The sequence below is a fragment of the Penicillium malachiteum genome (genome assembly GCF_028827825.1).
Source record: "Penicillium malachiteum strain IBT 17515 chromosome Unknown utg000003l:1.0-4950554.0:1.0-4952489.0, whole genome shotgun sequence".
In the NCBI taxonomy this organism is placed as follows: domain Eukaryota; kingdom Fungi; phylum Ascomycota; class Eurotiomycetes; order Eurotiales; family Aspergillaceae; genus Penicillium; species Penicillium malachiteum.
The window spans coordinates 901,313-925,064 of record NW_026643096.1 but is presented as its reverse complement, the minus strand read 5'-3'; the positions used below and the strand labels follow the sequence as shown (position 1 = coordinate 925,064).

The following is a 23,752-nucleotide window of genomic DNA, read 5'->3' as shown; positions in this document are numbered from 1 at the left end:
ATGATACGTTCTCGGGGGAGGTCACTCTCTGACCTTCCACGCCCAACGAACACGCGCCGAATATAACCGATGCATGTCTATGATCGCAAGCACCTTTACGCCTTGGACCACCTTGTATTTGATCTATTGGCAATCATTTGGATTTCATGAATCTTCGCCAGGCTGTTGTTAGCGAGGGACTCTTTCATAGTGCTGGAAAGAGAGATCCAGCCGCCGCATTGGGCGAACCCATTTTCTTATTAGCCGTATATTATGTTATTACGATGGATCCGATCACATTGAAATGAAAATCTTGAAAATTTAACCTGTTACCGATGATAGATCTCAAGTGCTGACTTGCTCACCATCGATCGTACTGGGCGTCTTTATAGCCATCTTGGCATATTTATGGCATGTCTATACGAGATGAGAATTCTTGGTCAAGTTCAGAATTATCAGTCACTATTTGATGGTTATTTGTAGATTCCAGTAAAACTACGATTTAATCGAATTTGATCGCTTTACGATATTGATTGGATACTGATATAATCTCTGGTATTCTCTTGTAGACACTCATCCAACTTGATCTCGTCAACTCAAGTCAATAATGATGGATCACGAACCTTGAAAGGGGTGGGGGCGGTAAACTCAATGCTCCAGTGTAGATCATGATTCTCGGGCTGGCTGTTTCGCCCCTGAAACACAATTTATCATAAAAATTTGCATTTACGGGCGCTGGGATTCCAGTTAACGAGTATTTATACCCCAGGCATCAGGCTTTTCCATTCGATCCAGGGTGTTTAGTGCATATATCCCTTGTTTGAAGGGAAGATCGACACAACATCAGCCTCAGGCTGTTCAGGCTTCAGTGATATTACTCCACAACTCCCTTAATCCGACCACGCACCCCTTATCCCTTCAATATGGGACAGAAACCATCTGTTCCAAAACCAGGAACAAAGATCCAGGTCATAGGAGCAGGTCTTCCACGCACTGGAACAGCATCATTCAGCGCGGCGCTAGAAACCCTCCTAGACGGACCTATTTTCCATGGAGGTACGCAAGCGACTCTAGGTCCACCAGACCAAATTAAAACATGGATGTCAGCACTTAAGCATTGGGCTGCAGATAATGCATCTGATAGAAAACCCGTGCTACAGCTCTTGGAGCGCCAATTGGATGGATACGCTGCAACGACCGATTCACCCGGTGCACAATTTGTGCCTGAATTGATGGAATTGTATCCAGATGCAAAAGTTATCTGTACAGTGCGAGATCCGGTAACTTGGGAAAAATCTATGAATCAGATTATGCATTATACGTTCTTGTGGTTCTTAAGAGGCGTTCTCCTTCCTTTACCTGGCATGAGACACTTTATTGATTACCTTGGCTTGTTGAGTGTGCAGTGGATCAGACTTTATGGGGAGGAGATTCCTACTCGTCAGACTTATTATCGTCATATTGAGTGGTTGAAGCAGGTTGTTCCTGAGGAACGACTTGTCTTTTATGATGTGAAGGATGGTTGGGAGCCTCTTTGCTCTGCGCTTGGCAAGGAGGTCCCGAGGGATCAACCGTTTGCTCATATCAATGATGGAGATGCGATTGATAAGATTGCGAGTTTGCATATTCGTCGTGGGTTGACACGCTGGGCGGTCATTTTTGGTGTTTTTGCGATAGGGTTGATGTGGGTTTTATACAAGTAGACCGTGAGGAATCTGCATGCCATCCTGATCAATGTATTAGAGCAATCAATCTCATTTGTACTAGGTAGTACTAGTACTATTAGACATAGACAGCTTGTTGTGGAAATAAACCATTCAAATGTCTGGTTTCAATCTAAATGCTCTTGTCAACTTGAACACCGGAGGAACATCAAGTCTATATGCTATAGAATCACATCATCATGATATGCAATTGGAGCGATCTCTCGCAGACTTCAAGTTTAACTTGAATAACATTTGGTATTGTTCATTGCATCTTTGATGCAAAAGACGTATGTATTATATCTATATTTATCGCATGGTAACCAACTCCTCAGCACTGGTAGGGTGAATGGCAACACAGCTGTCGAAATCAGCCTTGGTGGCACCCATCTTCACGGCAACACCGAAACCCTGGAGCATCTCGCCAACACCGAGACCCAGGATGTGGAGACCAACGACCTTCTCTTGAGGACCAGCACAGATGATCTTCATCTCAGTGGGGTTCTTGGCCTTCTCCTCGGCTGGCATAAGACTGTAGTACATGTTGGTGAACTTGGTGTGGTAGGTCTTAATCTTGTCATCGCCATATTGTTGACGGGCCTCGGGCTCAGTGAGACCAATTGATCCAACCTCGGGGTGAGAGAAAACAACAGTGGGAATGTTCTCGTAAGAAATCTTGGCGGTCTTGAATTCGGCGGGGCCGAAGATACGGCTGCCGAGTTGACGACCAGCAGCAATGGCAACTGTATCTTTGGGTTAGCAAATTACTCTTATTAAAAACCACTGATAGTATTCTTTGACATACCTGGAGTCAGCTCAGCCTGACCAGTCACATCACCGAGAGCATAGATGCCCTCAACAGAGGTGTTTTGGTACTCATCAACCACAATGTGACCGCTAGCGTTCAGCTTAACGCCGGGGATATCCAAGTGCAGATCCTCAACCTCTGGGGCACGGCCAACAGCCCACAGGAGCTCGTTGACCTCGATTTCAGAACCGTCATTGCTGATCAGCTTGATCAGACGGTCCTTGCCCTTTCCGTCACGGATAAGCTTGATCTCCTTGAAGCCGCCGTGGCCACGGTGGAGGTTGACACCAGCCGCCTCGTAGCGGTCAGTCATGGTCTTCTGAATCATTGGGTCGAACTTGCGCAGGAAGTTTTCACCACGGATGAACATGTGGGTCTCAACATCCATGGCGTGGAGGACACCGGCCAACTCAACGGCAATGTAGCCAGCACCGACGACAGCAATCTTGGGAGGAAGCTCCTCAATCTCGAAGAAGCCATCGCTGGTAATACCGTGCTCAGCACCGGGCACCTTGGGGATGTTGGGTCGGCCACCAGTGGCGATCAGAATGTGCTTTCCGGCGTATCTTGAGGTGGTTCCGTCCTCGTTGGCGACCTCGATAACCTTGGGCTCGACGAAGCGGGCACGGCCATGGACGAGATCAATACCCTCACGGCTCCAGTTACGCTCGTACATGCCGTTCAGACGCTTGATCTCAGCGTCACGGGTCTCCTTAAAAAACTTGTAGTTGAACTTAGTGCCCTCGGGGATATCGTAGCCGTAGTGCTTGCCCAGGTGAATGGTCTCGTTGACAGTTCCGGCGTTCCAGGTCATCTTCTTGGGAACACAGCTATTTTTTTTTCTGATTTTAGTACAGTGTTCCCAATAATTTTGTCTTAAAATATAATACATCCGGACAAAAACTTACCCAACGTTCACACAGGTACCGCCGGATCGGCCACTCTCGACAATCAAAGTCTTTGCACCATACCAGCCAGCTGCGCGACGACCACTGCCACTACCACCACTACCACCTCCAAGCACGATGTAGTCGTACTGCTGGACCTCAACAGGAGCCATTGTAGGTGAGTTCTGTCGTGAAACGGGAGAAGAGGAAAAGTGTCGGGATATCGAGGAAAGGCGTGAAGCCAAGGCAATTGGATTTGTAAGTTGAGGCTTGGACGCCAGGATTCGGTTCACAGCGGGACGTTGAACAGTATGGATTTTCTTGGATGAAGACCGGGTCAAGGAGGAGCGAACGCTGATCCGGGATGTGTGGGTGGGGAGTAAGCGGGAGAGCATGGAGAGGGGTATGTACAAGATGTAGATAATAAAAATTGGTGACGATACCAGTGATTGATTGATAATGATAGGAGTCCAGATGTGCTCTTCACCGCCTTGAATGATGTGATTTCTCATCAACTAGAATAGCGTGGAATTTTGATTTATTCTGATCATTCTTGATTCTCTATGTAGTATGTTGGACCTCCGACAGTATGGTACTTTGTATATCTTTTGAATTTGTCATATAACTTGAATGCAGTAACTTTTGCTAGTGCATGTGTACTCCCATATCTCAAGTGCTAGGTATCTCACGCCACTACACATGCGTCGCATTATGAGCATATTATCGACAAAATAGTAATATTTGGATATTTCATGGTCTTTGATGTCTTTTGTCTGCTACTTGTAAGAAATTCAATAGGCATTTAAGTCCTCAATATTAAGCGTTGAGATGTTCCATACTAATTAATGTCTAGGATATACTACCAGGTACCGGGTACCTAGCACTGGGGATACCTTATGCCGCTTATGCGGGTAGCCGCGATGAACTACAACCCCGTACCCCGGAGTACTAGTAGGATGTCTAATTGTTGCTCAAGTACTACTAGGAATAGGTCTATGATAAACGATAAATTTCATATAGTTGCATAACTCGAGATTAATATCTAGTCGCGCATTTATCTGATGTTATGGAGTTATTATTCCTTTAAGCGCCCATACTACTCTCCCACCATACTACACCACAACACGTCCGAGTCTCCAGAATAGCACCTTTTCTCAGTCATTTTATTTTACTTTCATTTCAATTTCAATTTTATTTTTTTTATTTTTATTTTTTTTTCTCCAGAGCGTCCAAGGTTCCAAGCCATGAGTGACACCCATCTACGGTACTACATTTCACCATAGTCAGTAGTAGAAGACACTACACAGAGGCCTCTTCAGCAGGTGAAAAGGCTTCATATACAATAACACCTCCAATTTATCCCTTGGTAAATTTCCAAGTCGGAACAACGGCTCATCTGAAACAAGAGCCTCCAGCAAGAATTTCTATGATCACCCTTATCCCTCGAGCTCTCCTTGTTTATCAGTTCACTCACATTCATAGAGAAAGAAGAATGCAAGGGGATGATTCAACCGCCACCCCTACCAATTAAATGCACCAAACCCCCCTTTTCATTCTCCATTCAGCTCATTTAACTCAAGCGCTGTTTTGATTCATGAGAGCAAGGCATTTTTCGCGTCCGTAGTAAGCAGGCTCCTTTGCAGCCTCCCCCTGTGAAGCTAATTATCCGAAACCCCAGCCATTACCTAGATATACGTCGATATTCCCAGAACGACCATTCCGTTTCCTTTGCTCCCAAATTTACTCTCCAATTATACCCAGTTGCCAATATGCGTTTCTCATCCGTTGTTGTTATCGCCATCACCCTAGCTTTGGGTTCGGCTAAGGAAATCAACATGAGTTGCCAATTTGCCCAAGATCACACCGGCATGGTTCAGCAGCCCTATTGCTGCCGTGATATGACTTCTGCGCGTGGAAACCCTAAGGCCAATGAGGCTGAAGACTGTATGTTTACTACGTACCACAACAAAACTTGAGTCCAATCACTAACTCAGATCACTACCCAGGTGTTCTGCTTACGAAGCCCCAGCTCTGTGAGGATCAATCTCGACCTGCATGCTGCTACCCAATTGTAAGTGCCCCTTGCTAATGAGCTTGGAGTGGTGTGCCATTTTGGTACATGATAATAACCGATATGTCTCTACAGGGCCCCAAGAAGATTTGTACCTCCCACGTCATTTTCCAAGATGCGGCAGATGTTTAAATGAAACATAGGCGATGTGGTCGTGATAGCCACATGTGCAGATACAATGCCTTGCGACCAGGGAACCCTTTGTGTCCATTTCTCGAGTTTATAATAGTCTTTGAATACCAGGAATACATATCATGATTTGTTTTACTATGATACATAAAGAACACCATACTAGCGCAGAGTCTTGTTTCATTGAAGCCTTGCAACAGGACATCAATTCGATGCCCTGTTAAAGGACTTGAAGACTCAGACCAGGGAAGTAGTTTGCCCCTCCCGAGGTCGTACCTAGTGGTCCGAGGTCTGTCTTCATAGATCATAGCACTTGAGCACACGCCTTGGTGGCCTTGCCTCCTTCTCTCAAGTACTCCGAGTCTCCATGCCATCGCCGTACATAATATATGGCTTGGAATTGATATATTTTCTTATATAATAGGGCCTCCAGATGTCGGATCAATCTATATTATCACAGTCACGGTCCACTGGCATACGCACATGTCTGCTCTGTCACCCCCGGGGATAAAATTGAAAGCCCTTCAGGCATATGAGGCTAAAACATCAATGGAAATGTTGCACATGTGAATAAATTTCACCGAGCTATCATTATCTTCAAGTTAACAGAAAAAGGAATCGATGGATAATTCCAGTTGAAAATAACAATTCATTGAGCACTGCTGGATGGATCGACATGCCAACCTGGGCAGGTGGGTCTCATAGTGTATCCACATCTAAATGTAGCCTATCAGCGTCAACTTGTACCCACCACGAAGAGTTTTCAGTATGTACATTGTGAAAAAAGAAAAAAAAAAAGTGCAAAAAAGAATTCTCAGGTTATGGTTTTTTAGGAATAGCCGAACGGGGGGGGTCGAACCCCCAACCTTGAGATTAAGAGTCTCACGCTCTACCGATTGAGCTAGCCCGGCAGGGCTGGTTGGAAGAGGTTCAACTTATGGCTTCATAAGCAAAATACTCCAAACCTTGAATGTTAGTTACCAGCCTTCATTTTTGACATTATGATCCTCGTACTATTACTCCGTAGTGTGTATGTCTTTAACCTTGAGTGGGCGCTGAATAGTTCAAATATTTCTAAGATCCAATCTTGCAACGTTCTCTACTGAAGTGCATCGATCATGGAGTGGTGTCTCATAGACTGGATCAAAGGAAGGCATAGCTTCATCCCATATTCTCCAGATCTTATTTCTGTTGATATTATCTCAAAGGGTGCATTCCACAGATCTGACTTCTTTCATTGACGATCCTGATCAATTTCTAGATGATTCCAAGTAGGACCCCGGATAGCCCTCAATTTTGAGTAGTATACCTAATACTACTTAAATTTGAGCTTTCAGATGTTGGATTACTGGAAGTCAGAACTCTGATATCTATGCACATACATCTGTAAGCACTGAATGTCAAAGACAGTGTTGTATCATGTCTCAATAGATACTGCATTGTAAGGTAGATATTATCCAGCAGTTTGCAAGAAGCAGATGTGGAGGGTTCAAATGTTCAAAAATGTTGCTTCCGACTCATCCTTCCAAGACCCTGAATGCAATTCCAAGTTTGAGTGCAATGCTGTGTTGAATTATCGATTCTACTATCAATCAGTAGATAGTAAATATAAGCCGGGACTAGTTACCTTCTAGTACTCCGCAAAAATGGGTGGATAATACTATCCAACTTGAACCTTGGAACCTTTGGTCCTATGGTCGATCTCTCCCAAACTTGAGACATCCAAGCCTTGAGGCTGCCAGTGCTGTCTTTAAGCGAGTAACCACCGAGAACTGCATGTGGTTAGTCTAATTCTAGACGAACTCGAAGAAATCATTCATCATTACTCATTACGCTTCACTCTGCTGTACAAGATAACACTGTCGACACAATCCAAGCCTGACCTGAAGAAGTTACCAAAGTACTGTTTGCGGGTATCGGAATGCGCGTCGACTTCATGCCCAGGTGCATATCACCCCTACGAATTACGTATATCCAAATTACGCGGCACTGTGGCAGGACCTGATCGTGAGCTATGGCCAAGAACATTTGAAGGTGGAGAAGCTCATCTCCGGGGACATCTGGGCAGTCATGAAGATGCCCGGTTCAGCTTCAATGCATGAATATCATGACCGAGAGACTTTTACTCCATATCATTCGTTAGATTGCGTGATCAAGAATCTGGTTGCCTTGAACTGAGTCAAATCAAGATGAGACTCGGCCTGATTCTTGAATTGTATAACGATCGTCGCTGCACGACACAAGTACAGAGTACATTCTACACACTCGGAGTGGCATGCATACACGAGAGCCCGAGACCCACGTGAGGGCTTTTCTTTTTCCCAGATTAAGATCAACTGCATTGAATTGAAGGGGCTCGAGGGCTAGGGGTAAGCACTTTACTCAATATTAGATCGAAAGGCATCCGAATAGTCTATCATACAGTAACCTCAACTCATGCAACACTCCCGAGGTCTAATGATCTAGGTGGATAAGAGTTCATCACTCAAATCTCTCAACATCCACTAAAAATCATGATATTCCAAGTATAATTTGCGCTTAGAGTTCCCCCAACCATATGAGGTCTCCATTCATCCCGGGTCGGGCCTTCTCATGACCCGATTTTTTTTTTCCAAATCAGACCATATGACCGAGGAAATGTTGCAAAGGAGAAAGAATACTAATCCATACCCAGTAGGGTAAATGGTGATCGTAGAATTCTATGAATCTCAGAAGGTCATATAAAGTGGATATTGCCCCAGTGGATCCTCCCGTGGTTTGAAGAGAAAGTCGAGAACTTAGTAACAGGAACCAGATTTTTCACAACGGAACTCGACCGAGAACCCCAACGCGGGTCTCTAAGGAGCACTGAGATTCTCTCTTTTCAACCCACTGGCCCCCCCTATTCCTACTTCACGTCCCACTCATTGCCGCGTGTTCCATTCTATAGCTATCTTCCCCGGATTTTTTTTTCTGTTGGTTTCTGCCTCCACAGCGTTCCCGATCGCATCACGGGAATAAATCATGCAATGGCTGGATCGATCTCGATGGACGACTACCCCCTTCTATGCCTTTGTCGTCGCCGTTATTGCATGCGGAACCATGCCTAAAGGTGTGTCGCGTGCCTATCTTCCAAATAGAGAGTCCACATGCTAAATATACCATACAGGTTATGATGAGGGAGGGTTCAGTTCGAGCATGTCGTTAACATCTTTTGAAAAGGACTATGACTTGATCGCAGCGGACTGGACAGGCAGCGCGTCAGCTTTAACCAACAGAAAAGCCAATATTTCCTCATTTCTAACACTAGGCGCAGCCTTTGGCGCCTTAAGTTCTCTATATTTGAATGATAGACTGGGTCGCATTCTATCATTTCGTCTGGCAATCATAGTCTGGGCGATTGGAACCTTTATTCAGGTCTTTTCGTCCGGAATCTATGGCTTATTACTCTTTTCTCGCATTTTTGCAGGGTTAGGTGCTGGTCTCCTCACTGTGACCTCCCCTATGTATTTGTCCGAAGTGGCACCAAAAGCAACACGCGGTTTAGCAGTGGGGTTATCAATGGTAACTTTACTAGGAATTCTTACACTCGGTATGTCTTCACAATCGTCATTATTTTTAATCTGGTTCTTTGTTACGGCCCCTGTCCGGGGTATCTCCAAAAGTACAATCTCACTAACCCCATTTTCTCCTAGGCTTCTTCATCAATTATGCCGCCAGTCTCCACATGGCCGCCACCCGCACCCAATACCGCCTAGTCCAAGCCATCCCATTAATCCCTGTCGGTTTCGTCTTCTTCCTATCCTACTGGTGCCCCGAAACACCAAGATACCTCGCCTCAAAACAACGCCATGATGAAGCGAAACAAGTCCTCGCCCGACTCCGCGGGAAAACAGTAGACGATGAATCCATCCTTGCGGAATTCGACGAAATCGATACCCAAGCTAAACAACGCGCTCAACTAGCCTCAATCTCAAACTGGCAAGCTCTGAAAGAATCTCAACTAAATCCAAACTACCGCCAGCGTTTCTGGCTTCTAATGGCCCTGCAAACCGTCGCTCAATGGTCCGGCGGAAATGGTATTACTTATTATATCTCTACCATCTTCCAGTATGCTGGTATTACGGGCTCGAACGAGTCGCTTATTTCTTCGGGCGCATACGGCATCGTTAAGCTGGTCTTTACTATGGCGTTTACATGGGGTCTTATCGATCTATTCGGTCGTCGGCGCTGCGCATTAACGGGTCTTTCACTTCAACTTGCTGGACATATTTATATGGGTGCTTATATGGGCCTTCAACCTGGTTCGGGGGATAATACCAATGCGTCGAATGCGGCGATTGCGAGTGTTTTCATTTATGCCGTTGGCTGGTCCATCGGTCTTTGTACGATTCCGTATTTATACGGTGCGGAGATCTTCCCGACGAGAATTCGCAATGTTTGTTATGGTGTTAGTATGGGTTTGCATTGGTTTTTCCAGTTTTCTGTCGTGCGGGTTACGCCCAATATGTTTGCTTTGGATGTTTGGGGTGCTTATCTCTTCTGGGCCCTTATTTGTTTCCTTGGTTTGATTATTTTGGGTATCTGGATGCCTGAGACTAAGGGGGTTTCTATGGAACAGATGGATGAGCTTTTTGCGGGTCCTTGGTATATGCGTTGGAATGCCCGTGTTAAGTCGGTGGATTGTGATAATGCTTCCTTTGAGGATGTGGAGGCTCATGATCATCGTGATCAGCCGAAAGCTACTCTGTGAAATCCCAGGCATTTTTGTTAATCGATGCCTTGGTTTGAGTGGATACACGCCTCACCTGAGCTTGAAAGCTTGACATCTCTGTCCTCGGGGTTTGACACACTCTCACCTCTCCTTCTCTTGCGTGCTTGCAAGATACATACTCTTTTATACCCGTTGTATTTAATTATTAGATTCATTCTACTACATATTGTGGATTGGTTTGTCTTGTGCTTGGAGTGTGCAGATTCAACTCCATATAGGCATATACATAGGCAGGCTTCAAGTTAAAAGTTAATGTTTACACCTTTCAACTAATGATCCGAGTCGGAGTTCAACTTGTTCAAGTTCTTATAGCATCAAATTAGATTAACTAAGATTAAGATCCATATTGTACATGTATATAGGTTGTTGCTGCGAGCAGCTTGATGCCCATAAGGACAAATTTTATTGAGAAATCTCAGGAGTATATATACTCAACCAAGAAAGATCGTTAAACTTTTGACAAGAATATTTGCATCGCTACCAAGTGGGAATCATCAAAAAGCCATCCAGGAAGAAATCTATTTTCTTTCCAATTCATCATTCACGTCAGAGTACCGGTACTCCTTTTGATTTATAAATCCAAGAGCCAATCACTGCGCCTGGTGCCAGTTCGCTTCAAAGGGAGATGTCATATTCGTCGTGATGGGCTGCGCATACGAGAATGCCTCGAATACTTCCGGTGTGATTTCGTAGGAGCGGGGATCATCAACCGTCATTACGGCGTTGGGCATTCCGCCAAGTAAATGCGTTGGTGGCATTTGTGGCATATCGCTCATTGGCGATAGGTCGAAGCCTGAAATTTGCTGTTGGTAATTGTAGCTGGACATCATTGGCGTGGTGGTATTTTGTGCCGGTGTAGCAGGTTGTGAACTCATCGTTGCTCTGCTTTGTTGCCGCTGATGTTGATGTGTGTGTGCTTGTTGACCCGGGGAGACATGCCGAGATGGATTACTGCTGACAGATGGGGATTGGCTGTGGGTGGTAGAGTGAGGTCGTGGAGGTGGCTGCTGTTGCTGCTGTTGACGTTTTTCGGCGTCCGAGGTTGGGGCGTGAATGTCAATTTGTAGCTTTTGAAGCTCCTGGTAGACGAGACTCAGTGCGGTAGCCATGACGGGGTTGGAAACCTTCACTCTTTCCAGTGCAAATATGCAGAACTTCAGCTTGTCGAGGGTACCCGGTGCAGCGTACTTTAGGGCCTGGATCTCGAGTAGGAAGATCGATGCAGCTGTGTAGATGCTGTAGGCGAGAGAGAGGACGACGTGGTTATCGCCGAATGTTCGCCGGAATAGATCAAACAGGGATAATATTGAAGTTGCGGAAGCCATGCATTGAATTAAGTGACTGGTGTCGTATGCATCTTGTCGTGTTTGTAATAGAGCGCGAGAGCAGAGTATTGGGCGGTGGAGTAGGATATTGATTGTATGGTACAAGCAACTACATGCAAAGATTAGCAAAAGGATGCACATTATGTCGAAAAGAAAAGAAACATACTTCAAGGTCATTATATGGCTTGGTGGGCAATAGGGTGGGAGATCCGTGGCTACCAGCTTCAAGTAGTCTGGAAGCTCTTCCCACCATTCGCTCAAGTTCTTCGCCTGCTCCTGGACACATTCGAAGAATTCCGCCTCTGTACTTTGCCGCATTGGGTCGTAGATGTGGATGAGGATCTGGTTCAAGATTTCGGCCAGGCCGCACATCCTCATAAAGCACGAAGTGGAGTGTGCTTGCGTTGGCGGGTAGTGTGCTCCATCAGGGAAGGTCACACCATGAGGTGTCCAGATTTCGATTTCGGAGGTGTCATCCACTGAAAAAGCTGTCAGCACTGCAAAGCATCGGCGGTAAATTCGTGTGAGATAAAATTGATGACTTACATATCATGCGTGGTGGGCTAACCCGGGAATGCTGCATTGCCGGGGCCCGACCGAAATACAAAGCCACAATCTTATCCCAGAAGTAACAGCTCCAAAAGAGTCGATTGCGAATTTCAATCTCCTCGTCAGTCAGTTGGGCTGTGCCAGGATATTTGCGGCTGTCGATTGAGATACCCAGGTCGTCCAATAGTCGAAATGCCATTCCACTGTATAGCCACGCCTGTGTCCGGTTTCCACGACCACATTCCTGAGCACTGAGGAGAAGAAGGGTCTGAATGGTTGGAATCTCTGCATAACCACTTTGTAGTGTCTCAAAGAGTCCAGTTCGCGCCCGTTGATAAAATTGGGCACCGCCATCGAAGGCGTCTAGGAGTGGGCCGATTTGTGGCTCCTCCTTGCACCATCGTACAGAATGAGAGAGGATAGCGTTGAGTAAGACGTCAGAGTAGTATTGACCATTTATTTTCATATCTCCTACTAGATAGTCAGTTGACTGTAAATTGCCGTCATGAGCATTGGAGAGGTAGGCGAACGGGTAAAAGCTGGACGATAGACAAAGTTGAATAGTGGCTGAATCCAGCACCAATGTGAGTCGATGAGATATTGGAATGGCTCCTGCGATTAAAATACACCTATTAGCTTTCCACTAATATCGCTTTCATAGTTCCTTAGATTTAATGCTTACCGGCATGGTAGCCATCTGCTCAAAGGCCCGTTCCCGCCACGCACTGTTAATCAGACGCTCCTTGCGGGCTTCCAGCTCCTGAGCAAAATGTGTCGTTGAGGTTGTCTCACTGACCACCCCGCTGGGTAGCTGAAACAAACTGGTCGGGCCATGGAAGGAAATGCGACCGTCATTTTCCACATTCAAGCCATCAAAATCCCGCGCCAGATCCTGTGTTTCGTCGTGTTCGACCTTGATCTTGCGACCTGCGCTGGAGCTCGATTCCGCCACCGAAGCCGGCGAGCTCACCTTCCTCGCCTCTACATCGGCTTGCTGATTCCTCAGTTTCGTCAATATATCCTCTAGCTGGGCGACTCTCGATTCGAGCTGTTTAGTGTAGGACAGAGTTGGGGCTCTGTGATAACGTTAGCCGGGATTTGTCTCGTAGTACAACGATGCAAGCAAGGATTATTCTCGATAGAGCTTGGACATTGATCAGGATAGAATGGGGTATTTGCCCGGTTATTAGACTTACAAGCTGTAGACGCATGCTTCACCACGAGCCGCGCATCGTGAGCATGACGGAGAAGCTCCGTTACATTTGACCTATGACCCAATTGCTTGTCAGCCCATAAGAACTTATTCGGAATCTGACCGATTACGCGCATGCAAAATCGAATCAGTTCTAGTATAGTAAAAGCTTGAACCCACCTTGCGTTTCCGACAGGCTTCACATGAAAAAGCGCTTTTTCTTGGAAGCGTAGTCTTTAATGGGATATCGGTCATACCGGTTGATGATGAACCTTCTACCACCATGACGCAACCTTCACGGAGGGGGAATCGCGACACGCGACCTCCATTGACTGGGAATATATAGAAAATTCAGTAGGTCGAAAAGAGTTCTGTTGGGTATATGTGGGGGGAGGCTAGGAAAGGGTAGGATTTTCGGAGTTGGATTCGGAGAGGGGAAAGGAAAAAAAGGGAATTGGTGCGTGGGGCGTTTTAACCCTTTGATATCGCGGGGGGATGTCTTTGTGCTATGGAACTTCAAGTTGTTCAAGTTGTTCTATCTTATTTTTTATTTCTCAATTTTTTTTTATAATTAATTCGATCAAGTTCGCAATAATTCCCTTTTCTCCTCATGGGATGCCCCTGGATGATTGGTCTTAAAAAAGATGCGGTATATTATTTGGAGATACTGACGTCGGATCCCAGCTAGAACCACTTTAGCCCGACCAAACCAAACTCGACCGGGTTTAGCTTGCATTAAGGCTTTTGGGAGAGAGATGGCAATCTTGACGACGATCCAATCAGGAATTACAGTATGGATCCCTTGAACGTTGGGGGTTAACTGGGCCGGACTCCATGGCTGCAGGGAAAAAAAACCTTGGAAGGAAAAAATCTCCCTGGAACAATTGGAACCCACGAAGAACCTTTTAGTGGCGGTGATAGATGAAGTCGATCATTTGATCTGGACTACTTGGTACTAGTACTCTGTACATCTAGCGTTAATACTAACTTGAATGATACTACTCCGTATATTAATATATAATATATAATATTATCTTATTATCTTATTATCTTTAGTGTGCAGGATTTTCCTCTCTTGGCCTTCCCTTTTAGGCCATCTTAGTCTTGCCGCTTTAATGAGTATATTTGAGCACGCTCAATACTAAGTTAGTGCTACTAGTACTAACCGTGATCCCGAGATTACCCTATATAGAGTCATTTCCAAGGTTACGGAGGAGTAATAGGAAAATAACATGCAATTAATTGATTCAAATAACCTTGACGTTCACGGAGACTGAAAAACAATGTGTATTCATCGATGATCTCCGAGATGGGCACCTGGCATCAGCGCCAATTTCAAACCACCTTATACGGTAGTTATACCTCCCGTACAATTCAGGGTCGTACTCTTCTATACGACGCTTTAAACTCTTGGACCAGTTGTAGTTTGGAGGAGATTCATTGCTTAAATGAAGCCCTCGCATTTCTGGTGGTCTCAGGGATAACAGCTCTGAAGGGGGGATCAACTCGAGGTTTGAACTCGGTCCGCCGATGCTTTGTTCCACGTGGTTGATTCGTCGCTAGTCACTGAGGTCCATGCTGTTTATGGATGAAATGCGTCTTCCGGGTAGTTTGAGCTGTCTTCAGGTGAGGAACACTCTGATTGGAGGGGTTTCAAATGTTGGGACGTCTTTAATTGAATTTAGACGGGGACTGGAATGTTTCATCAGCCTGTCTCTTTGGTCTCTCAAGTTGATCATAGAACGCCTGGAAGCTCGGTATGATTCTCTCGAGTCGTCTATCTAGCTGAATTCTCTCTGTCTCTTGCATTTTCGTCTTCAGAACCGGTAACAGGGGGCCAACCACGTCCCATTCTGCGTTTCTGTGTCAGTTACCGAATGGGTCACTCACACCCGTGGACGTCGAGTGAGAGGACATAAAATAAACCAGATTGAGGTTAGGTCACTTGAAGTATTGACTCGATCCTCATCGGTATTTAATATCCTTCCACGTAGAGTAACGTTTGCCCGCGATTGATGGGAAACACCGAGTCAATTTTATCCATACAGGATGTTTCGATTTTCTGTCACGTATTTCACTCCAGGCAGTAAGCGAAAGTGGGATGATATGAGCGCATTCTGGAATATCTGTCTGAATATCATAGTCGGCTATCTTATGGGTCTTGGGTCAAACTTCAACTGTCAGCCTGCATCGTAATGGATATTCTATTCTTGAGGTCATACCGATGCAATATCTACTTGATATTGACCATATAGTATTAAACTGGGGGACGTGAGAAAGAGTATCAATCTGAGTTTAAAAATAAAACTGATTAAACTCACCTCCAAGGGCCATAAAGCGACTTTGCCGTATGATTCTTCTCAATATCAAACTGATGTGATCGAGAAGTGAACCTTGGAAGTTTCTCTAGAAAGACGGTTGCCAGGTGGGAAGTGGCCCTAGGCCACTTATGGACCCCAAGAGTAGTGTAAACAAGATTAATTCCTGAATATATGACTGATGGATGATAAGGAATTTATGAAGATGTGAGGACTAGACGAAAACTATCTGCCTTTTAATTCTCTGATAGGAGCTAATCTTGATTTGGATTTGTTTGCTCATAATGTCTGTCCGTTTCCAGTAATTCAAGCTCTGTCAGACACATATAAAGTCACTTTCTCCTCCTTACTTCCTTTCTTCTTCTTCAAACACTGATCCTCATTGTACCCATGTGTCAGGGGAAGAGAAGTGTCAAGGGAGAAAAAAGAGTGGCGCGGAAACCTTGATATGGATCTGAACTGTCCATCTTCATCTCACTTGCAAACACCTCGCAAACACCCGGTACGCAAACACCATAGATAAGTGATGCTGTAAATGCTGATTAAGACTACTGGTTAGATGGATGTCACACTCGGTCCACCTTTCTTCTTTGTCTACATGGATTATTATATCCTTAGCGGGGAAGACCACACAGCGATGATAAGCATTCACCAAATCAACGCAAAGGCAGCAGATATCCTCAAGGATACGCGAGATCGGATAGATGGTAGCAACTCCAACCTTTGTTGCCAGGAGTCAATATCAGGCGCATCGTCCGTCAATTCTATCACGCGAATTCAAGCGATACCTCTTTCACCATCGACATGACGACCAAGAAGACCTAGAAGGCTGTGAATGGATCCAAAATCATTACCTCCCTTGCCAATGTCGAATCTTTAGTCATCCCACCCGATGGAAATGCGACGATCAAGTTAAACCTACAATGGATATGCTGTTACTGCGGCAAGAAATGTTAGTCCCCTTCAACCTCTACTATGTGATATTGGATGAGAATTCGACTATCATTGCAACATCTATCAAGGGGACCATGCTACTGACTTCAACATCATGATTTTACGCTCCTTGAATCTCTCCAAGCTTTCTCTGCAGAAGAAGGAATTGAATGGAAGTGGAGCACCTTTCATAATGAGAGTTCTGAGTCCTGGATGCCTGGATGCCTGGGTTAACAGCTCTTCGCATTCGCTGATTTTACCCCCTTGCGCGTTCGTCCAAGGCCTCCCAGATACCTGCTCGAAGGAGGATCAAAACTTCGCAATATCTAAGCAGAAGTTGACGAACAGCTGGAACAAGATGATCAATGAGGTTCTTCTCCTTAGAGGTCGTCCACATTTTGTCCGCCTGCGAGACAAATAGGCCAAGCCTCCGCCTAAGCAGACTACGATGTCTACGAAATGGACAGGTTCTTCCAAATGGTCCGAGCGCAAGATGATTTCGTAAACTTCAATGGCCCTTTCACACCCTCACCTGACTGACCCAACTCACTAAACTATCCAAAAATCAAACTTTAGCCTCTATGATAAAGATAACCCCCACGAAAGGTTGCCAGCAGACGAACATGGAGTACGGGGGAAGAAAACACGGAAGGTCGGATACGAGAGATTCCATTCTACGGACAGAAGAGTGAGTCTTTGAAAAATCCCTCGGTAGCTTTGTCATGAGCTTTAACGTACATTACACTACAGCCATGAAACCAACCATTGGGGGGGGGGGGAGGAACTTGGAAAACAACCAGGGAGCTGTAAGGCCAAACCGTACAGTACAACCAGACACCTACACCTGAACGCCAGCCAGAACCATCATCGATCTTATTCATGTGGAAGAACTGATAGTCCCGCTCGAAGGCATTTTGGAATGAGGATTTATGGATACTGATGAAAGTTGCTTGACCTTCACCGTGGCCGAAAGAATCACGACGAAATTGAGAGATATGGGCTGGAATTGAACATATTGAAAAGTCACTATTCTGGGCTACATCAAGGGCGTGGAGGTACTCCTACTGGGAATTCTCGGATGACTTGTCAAGAAATCAAGTGATGAACTCACTTCACTTCAATGAAAGCAAGAAGACATATGAAGGATCATGTTGGAAACGAATTGACCAGACTGAGACGTACTCAATGATTACCTTTAACTTCAACTTTAATAAAGCGGCGACAAGCTTAAATAGGAAAGCACCGAGCAAATCAGTAAATACTCTCTCCATGTATGGAGTACACCTGGGCGTTGTACGTCAGGCACTCCACAATTCAGGAGGATTTTCCACTGCAGGAAGATTTACCCACTGATAATAGGAAACTTTAGCGCTTTAAAATGGTGTGATCACTAGTCTGAAACTATAATTCAGGTGGAACATTTTGAATCAAATCTATTTTGGAGTAAATTCGGGGTAAAAAAGTACCAGAAATCGGGTATGGACATTGTACACACAGATAGGGAAATAAAAAGTGACAGGACATGGAGAATAAAGAAATGAAAATAAACATAGATATGGAAATAATCAAAGCGAAAAAAGGCCTCAAGATTATTTCTTACCCTTGAATCCCTTACCCTTACCCTTACCCTTTTTATCCTTGCCCTTAGACTTGGGCCCATCTCGGTCTGTCTTGCCCTTTTTCCACCCAATGTTTCCATCGTGTCGCATCTGCGCATCATCCAATCGTTTCTTATCCTTGTTGCTAAGCTTGACCTTCTTAGACTGAGCATTCGGCCCATTCAACGCCTCCGCACCCATCTGCTTCGCTGTCCGTTTTTGTTGTTCCGACTCGAACCAGGTACGCTTGGGTCGAGACATAATCTCTGCTCCATGCTTCATCATGTTCTGACCCTTGGTAACCTGCATCTCGGCTTGAGACATCTGCTTCTCGAGCTTCTCTTCCTCCAGAACCTCCTCCACTTCTTCGGCTAAATCCTCAGCCTTTTGTGCCCATTCGTCTGCAATCGCAGTATCCACAACACGACTGGCAATCTTGGCGCCCTGCGCTTTACCAGCCTTGACGGCAAGTTTGACAACCTTACGGTCGGGTTCAGCGGCAATAGTACAGGCCTGACCGGAGCGGCCCGCACGGGCAGTACGACCGACACGATGCAGGTAGATTTCGTGGCTCTGAGGGGCTTCGTAGTTGATAACAGTCTCCACTCCCTTGATGTCCAGACCACGAGAGGCCAGATCGGTGGCGAGAAGGAAGGCGACCTTGCCGTCACGGAAGCTTTCAACACTTTTGATACGCTGGAGAAGAGGGTCAGTAAATGAGATTATGCATAGAGTTTGTTGGATTTCCTGGAAACAGGAAAAATCGGGAATCGGAATCCGATCATACCTGTTCTTGGCTCATAGCACCATGTAATTCAGTCGCTTTCAGTCCCAACAAACTGAAGATAATGCGGACTCTGTGAGCCTCCTTCTTTTGTCGGAAGAAGATGATCACGCGACCAGTATAGATCTCCTTGCACAAATGTAATAAGTATCCAAGACGCTTATCCTCGCGTCCAGGGCGTAGTCGGACGAACTCTTGTGTCAGTGTGACGGCGGTCTGCTTCTTAGAGTCCACCTGAAGTCGCATGGGCCGGTTCAGACCAACGCGAATCAGCTTGTCCACGGTGTCAGTCATGGTGGCAGAGAAAAGCATGGTTTGACGGGACTTGGGGATTGTAGTCAAGATTTCGTTCAACTCATCAGCGAATCCATCCTCAAGCATTCGATCGGCTTCATCAAGAACCAGAATTTCAAGGGTATCGACAGTGAAACTAGGCGAATTACGCATGTGATCAATGAAACGACCGGGAGTGGCAATAATAACATCAGGTCGCTTCTTCAGGATGTTCTCTTGTTCACGAACGCTGAAACCACCGACAAGTTGACAGAAGGTGACATCAGTAAAGGTAGCCAGCTTGATGGCGACATTGTAACATTGGACCGCCAATTCACGAGTGGGCATGAGAATAGCGACACGGGATGTAGGAACCTTGCGAGGACGGAAGAGGAGACGTTCAAGAATGGGGACAATGAAAGCACCAGTCTTTCCGGAACCAGTGACGGCACTACCGACGATATCCTTACCCAAGAGGGCCACGGGAATGGCCTTGCGCTGAATGGGGGTTGGGTCAGTGAATCCCACTGAGGCGAGACCTCGGAGAATAGGACGAGAGAGGTTGAAGTCTTGGAATGTGCTCTTCTCGAGGGCCTTGTTGTCGGTCTTCTCTTCGGGAGCGAAAAAGGCTTTGCGCTTCTCGGCTTCCTCAGCATCCACCTCGCTCTCCACGTCGGATTCGCGGTCAGATTCTGCAGCGTCGTCATCGGGGTGGTTCACTGGGGTAGCAACGGAGTCGTTATCAGATGCCGCATCGTCGTCGTCCTCCTCTTCGTCGCTGTCTGCCTCGGCTTCAGATTCGTCCTCCGGTCCAGAGCCAACCTCAGGACCTTCAGCATCCTCAGCCTCACTCTCATCCTCGCCGTCAGCACCCATACCAAAGGCATCGGTAGCCATCAGCTCGTCATCCTCGAAGTCGACCTCCATGCCACCTTCCTCGTCGGAAGCGTCCTCGTCTTCACTTTCAGGCAAGCCCAACTTCTTCTTCTTCTTGGCAGCAGCAGCCTCTTGCTTGGCCTTTCTCCGCGAGATAATATCATCGATATCAACTGCCTGCTTGTCTCCACGAACGGTCTCACGGGGCTCCTCCAAACCCCAACCATCGAATCCTTCAGTAACGCCGTTAGTGGTCGCGCCACCAACATCGAACTCGAACTCGGGATTCAAGGCGCCATCATCGTCACCAATACGGGCAAACTCTTCCTCCTCCTCTTCCTCCTCAGATTCCTCAGTAGGCGCAGCCTTGCCCTTTTTCTTGTTCTTGTCCTTGTTCTGCTGCTTCAACTTCTTGTTCTTGTCCTTTGAAACCTCCGCCTCGCGCTTGCGCTTCTTGTTGTCGGATTCTTTCGCAGCTTCCATCTCGTTCAATTCCTCATCCTCCTCCTCGTTGAAACGAGGGACATCTTCATCGTCGGAGAGCGTAAAGACGAAGTCGTCGTCTTTGGCTGCTTTGGGAGCCATTGTAGAGGCAGGAATCGAGGAACAAAGTTCACTCGTAGGGATACGTAAAATTACCTGTAGCCTCGTAACTTGGTCAAGAAATGGGAGAAAAAAAGGTGACCAAAAAAGAATCGAGTAAGTCCCCAACTGCTTAACCCGATCGGCGAAAAGAAATCAACAGCAGAAAAAAAAAAGTTGGAGGGCGGTGAGGAGATATGGATGGATCCGTCCACGGCCCCGGTGATTTTGATTCTTACTCAGCATCTGAAAACCCATGACCTCGGATTTGCATGACTCTCATACATTGCATTACTTTTATTACATCTAATTTCTATTCTGAATTCTCTCAAGGGCTAGATCTTTCAATGGTATCAGTGTGAAATAATTGCCATTGGTTGGATTATGCTGTTACGAAGAACTATGGATATTCTATAGTAGATGATCAAGATACAACTATGTAGCATTGGCAGCCCCTGGGCACTTGGGATATAACATTAGAAATTATCTGAGAATGAATTCAATTGAGTCGGAATGCTAGTGCTAACTTTCCCCAGGTTCCTAATAGGAGGCCCAATTTTTATTGAATTTTCTGATTTCTTTTTCCGACACCATTCTCGATTCTTCCACGCTCCATCCCACAGTCATGTTTAGCTTGCGGACTCACGAACCATGGACTCCATAGAAGGCCGAATAATACGAGCCAGATAGTGGGCATCCATCCTAAAAAAAGTGTGAGTAGCTTGAGAAATCATATTCAATGAACCGAACTCACCAAGTAGAGTTCTTCATTCTGATTCCCTTCAACACACCCTGCTCTTTGAACTTGAACTCACGCTGTAACCACTCTCGGAGCCAGTCATACGACTTATCCTCATTGGAAGGGTGTGAAAGTACCACAAGAAGGGTATGCATTGGATGCATACTTCCTTGGTAATACGGAACTTCCAACGTGGGCTTCCACTCGTAACAAGGACTACCTCGAGGGTGCTTGATATCAACAATAGATAAGATCATATGGATCAATGACCAGCCAATGTGTTTGTGGGTGGCGTTGGGGGATACGAACACCTGTAGCTCACCTGTCCACTTGTCGACATCCAGCTCACTAACCCTTCTGATGTAGGCGAATCCGACGATGTCCTCAATGTTATCAGTCTTGTCATCGTCTGGCGGGACGGCTACAATGAAGGGGAGGTTATCTTTGCGGCACCTTTTGACGATCTCTGTCACAGTGGATTGACTCATGGGATCTTCATATGGGCTGACGAAAGAATTTGCGGCATACCACTTGAAGATTCGGTGAAGAGCAGGGACGTCACTGGATTTGACGGGGCGTAGGTAGGCGCTGGCGCGGGCTGGATTAGACATCTCGCGGAACGCTTCGATCGTTTGCCAATCCGCGCCCTTAAGCGGAAACTGCTTATTTGCCTTTTTCTCGGCAAGAGCCTGGAACTGCAAGTCTCTGAATCCCATATTCTCCATTTCAAGACACTGCATATTGAGGATAAAGCTGTTTGAGGTCTCATGCCAGTGAAGGCGAGTTTCCTCATCTTTTTCGTCTCGTGGAGTAGGAAGGTGCTCGATATCCTGAATCATGAGAGAGTACCCACCATCGGGGACTGCAGTGCCATCGTAGAACGGCTTATGGTAGATGTTGACGACATTAGCCTGCATAGGAATCTTGAGCAGCCATTTCCAGAAACACTCAAGATAACCCTCCCGATTCCAGGAATGTGTTGACGAAAAGTGCCAATTGCACCCAAAGTCGTGCTGCACGTATCCAGGAGGGTTGCTCACAGTTGTTGGAAAACCTTGGGGCGTGTAATCCCAGTTCTCATCGGGCTCGGAACCCAGTGTGTAGCTATTGTAACCTTTCGAGTTGAGCTGTGGCCAGCAGGAGGGGGACTCTTCGTACTTCTTCCACTGAGACAAGAACTTCTCATCAGTCCCACTTGCAGCACGCCAATTCACTTCAGGATCTGGTTCGATGTAGCCCTTGTCGGGGATGGAAGTAGGCGGCACAATCAACCACGGGTGTGCTGCTTCCACACCCTCGGCTTCCAGGGGCTGATGAAAAGATCTGTAAGCGTCGGAGTTGCGGTGAGCTCCAGGGCCGCGCCGAAGAATAGGTAGAATCTCATTGCATGCGTTGTCCTCCTGCTCTCTGACGTTTCTCTGGCGCGCAGCGCGAATAATCGGCTCTCCGATAGCCTTAGCTTTTGCAAGGGCATCTTCCCAAGTGATTGGCGCTGCATCTCCACCCAGGTCAAGGATTTCCCCGGTGATTGGGGCACTCATGTTTGCTTCACTTGTGATGAACTTGGAGGAGGTTTGAGGGATGGAAGGGTGAGGATACGATCTGGCAGAGGAGTGATATCCGGAATTCTCGAGGGGATCAGAAAGAATCAGTTGTAGTAAAGGTTTCGGTCTTCAAATCAAGGATTTGATAATCTTGGTAGCAGGGGTGATCAAGCGGGGCTGCTGGTATGATACCCAGGATGATGTGCGATACCAAAGAAGAAGTCGTTGAGTTCGAACTGAGGAAGGATGGCCGCGGAAGTTCCCTTCCAGGAGCCCCAATAGCGGTAGGAGTTTCCAAATTCAAACCATCAAGCAGTGATGGATATTTGGCTCATAAGATGATAGGACCAATAAAAGGTTTAGGATTTCCAGAAGTGCTAGTCAGTACTGGAAGGTCAACATGATTTAAAGACCGCAGAGAGTAGCCAAAGAGTCCAGAGGAAGAACTTTACAAATCTATCATTTACAGGTATTTTTGCCTATTTGAGTGTTGAGAGGACTGTTTGAAAGAGCTTGTATCAGAGAGTTTACTTTCACTCTGCACATCTTCAGCTCTGAGTCTGTCTGTTTTTCTAGTCGGAAGACACTCAATCTCCGATTGAACACAGTGATTGAACACAATTTGGGGTTATATTGACTGGGAAAACAGCAATTAATATATACTGTATTGTCAATTCTACAGGTTTCAAAATCTATTTTGAAATTCGAC

At 46.1% G+C, this 23,752-nt stretch overlaps 6 protein-coding genes across 6 annotated transcripts; 3 read left to right on the top strand and 3 right to left on the bottom strand.

The window, feature by feature from the left end:
- Nucleotides 1-902: 902 nt before the first annotated feature.
- N7483_006669 (sulfotransferase family protein) lies at nucleotides 903-1,682 on the top strand (the record flags this gene model as incomplete). Its single annotated transcript, XM_057090106.1, has 1 exon — nucleotides 903-1,682. The coding sequence occupies one exon, from the start codon at nucleotides 903-905 to the stop codon at nucleotides 1,680-1,682; it is 780 nt and encodes a 259-aa protein (XP_056944847.1).
- A 309-nt stretch (nucleotides 1,683-1,991) lies between these two features.
- Nucleotides 1,992-3,772, bottom strand: glr1 (glutathione-disulfide reductase GLR1; the record flags this gene model as incomplete). The annotated part of the gene is made up of 3 exons (XM_057090105.1): nucleotides 1,992-2,425; nucleotides 2,488-3,320; nucleotides 3,399-3,772. 3 exons carry the CDS (start codon nucleotides 3,770-3,772, stop codon nucleotides 1,992-1,994), a joined length of 1,641 nt encoding a protein of 546 aa, XP_056944846.1.
- Nucleotides 3,773-5,146: 1,374 nt separating this feature from the next.
- On the top strand, nucleotides 5,147-5,580 carry N7483_006667 (uncharacterized protein; the record flags this gene model as incomplete). Its single annotated transcript, XM_057090104.1, has 3 exons — nucleotides 5,147-5,321; nucleotides 5,384-5,448; nucleotides 5,524-5,580. 3 exons carry the CDS (start codon nucleotides 5,147-5,149, stop codon nucleotides 5,578-5,580), a joined length of 297 nt encoding a protein of 98 aa, XP_056944845.1.
- Nucleotides 5,581-8,580: 3,000 nt separating this feature from the next.
- N7483_006666 (uncharacterized protein) lies at nucleotides 8,581-10,309 on the top strand (the record flags this gene model as incomplete). Its single annotated transcript, XM_057090103.1, has 3 exons — nucleotides 8,581-8,668; nucleotides 8,726-9,148; nucleotides 9,252-10,309. 3 exons carry the CDS (start codon nucleotides 8,581-8,583, stop codon nucleotides 10,307-10,309), a joined length of 1,569 nt encoding a protein of 522 aa, XP_056944844.1.
- A 611-nt stretch (nucleotides 10,310-10,920) lies between these two features.
- Nucleotides 10,921-20,763, bottom strand: drs1 (putative ATP-dependent RNA helicase DRS1; the record flags this gene model as incomplete). Its single annotated transcript, XM_057090102.1, has 8 exons — nucleotides 10,921-11,764; nucleotides 11,822-12,134; nucleotides 12,202-12,678; nucleotides 12,931-13,278; nucleotides 13,401-13,471; nucleotides 13,577-13,630; nucleotides 18,298-18,941; nucleotides 19,033-20,763. 8 exons carry the CDS (start codon nucleotides 20,761-20,763, stop codon nucleotides 10,921-10,923), a joined length of 4,482 nt encoding a protein of 1,493 aa, XP_056944843.1.
- Nucleotides 20,764-21,389: 626 nt separating this feature from the next.
- On the bottom strand, nucleotides 21,390-23,040 carry N7483_006664 (GNAT family N-acetyltransferase; the record flags this gene model as incomplete). The annotated part of the gene is made up of 2 exons (XM_057090101.1): nucleotides 21,390-21,462; nucleotides 21,515-23,040. 2 exons carry the CDS (start codon nucleotides 23,038-23,040, stop codon nucleotides 21,390-21,392), a joined length of 1,599 nt encoding a protein of 532 aa, XP_056944842.1.
- Nucleotides 23,041-23,752: the final 712 nt, after the last annotated feature.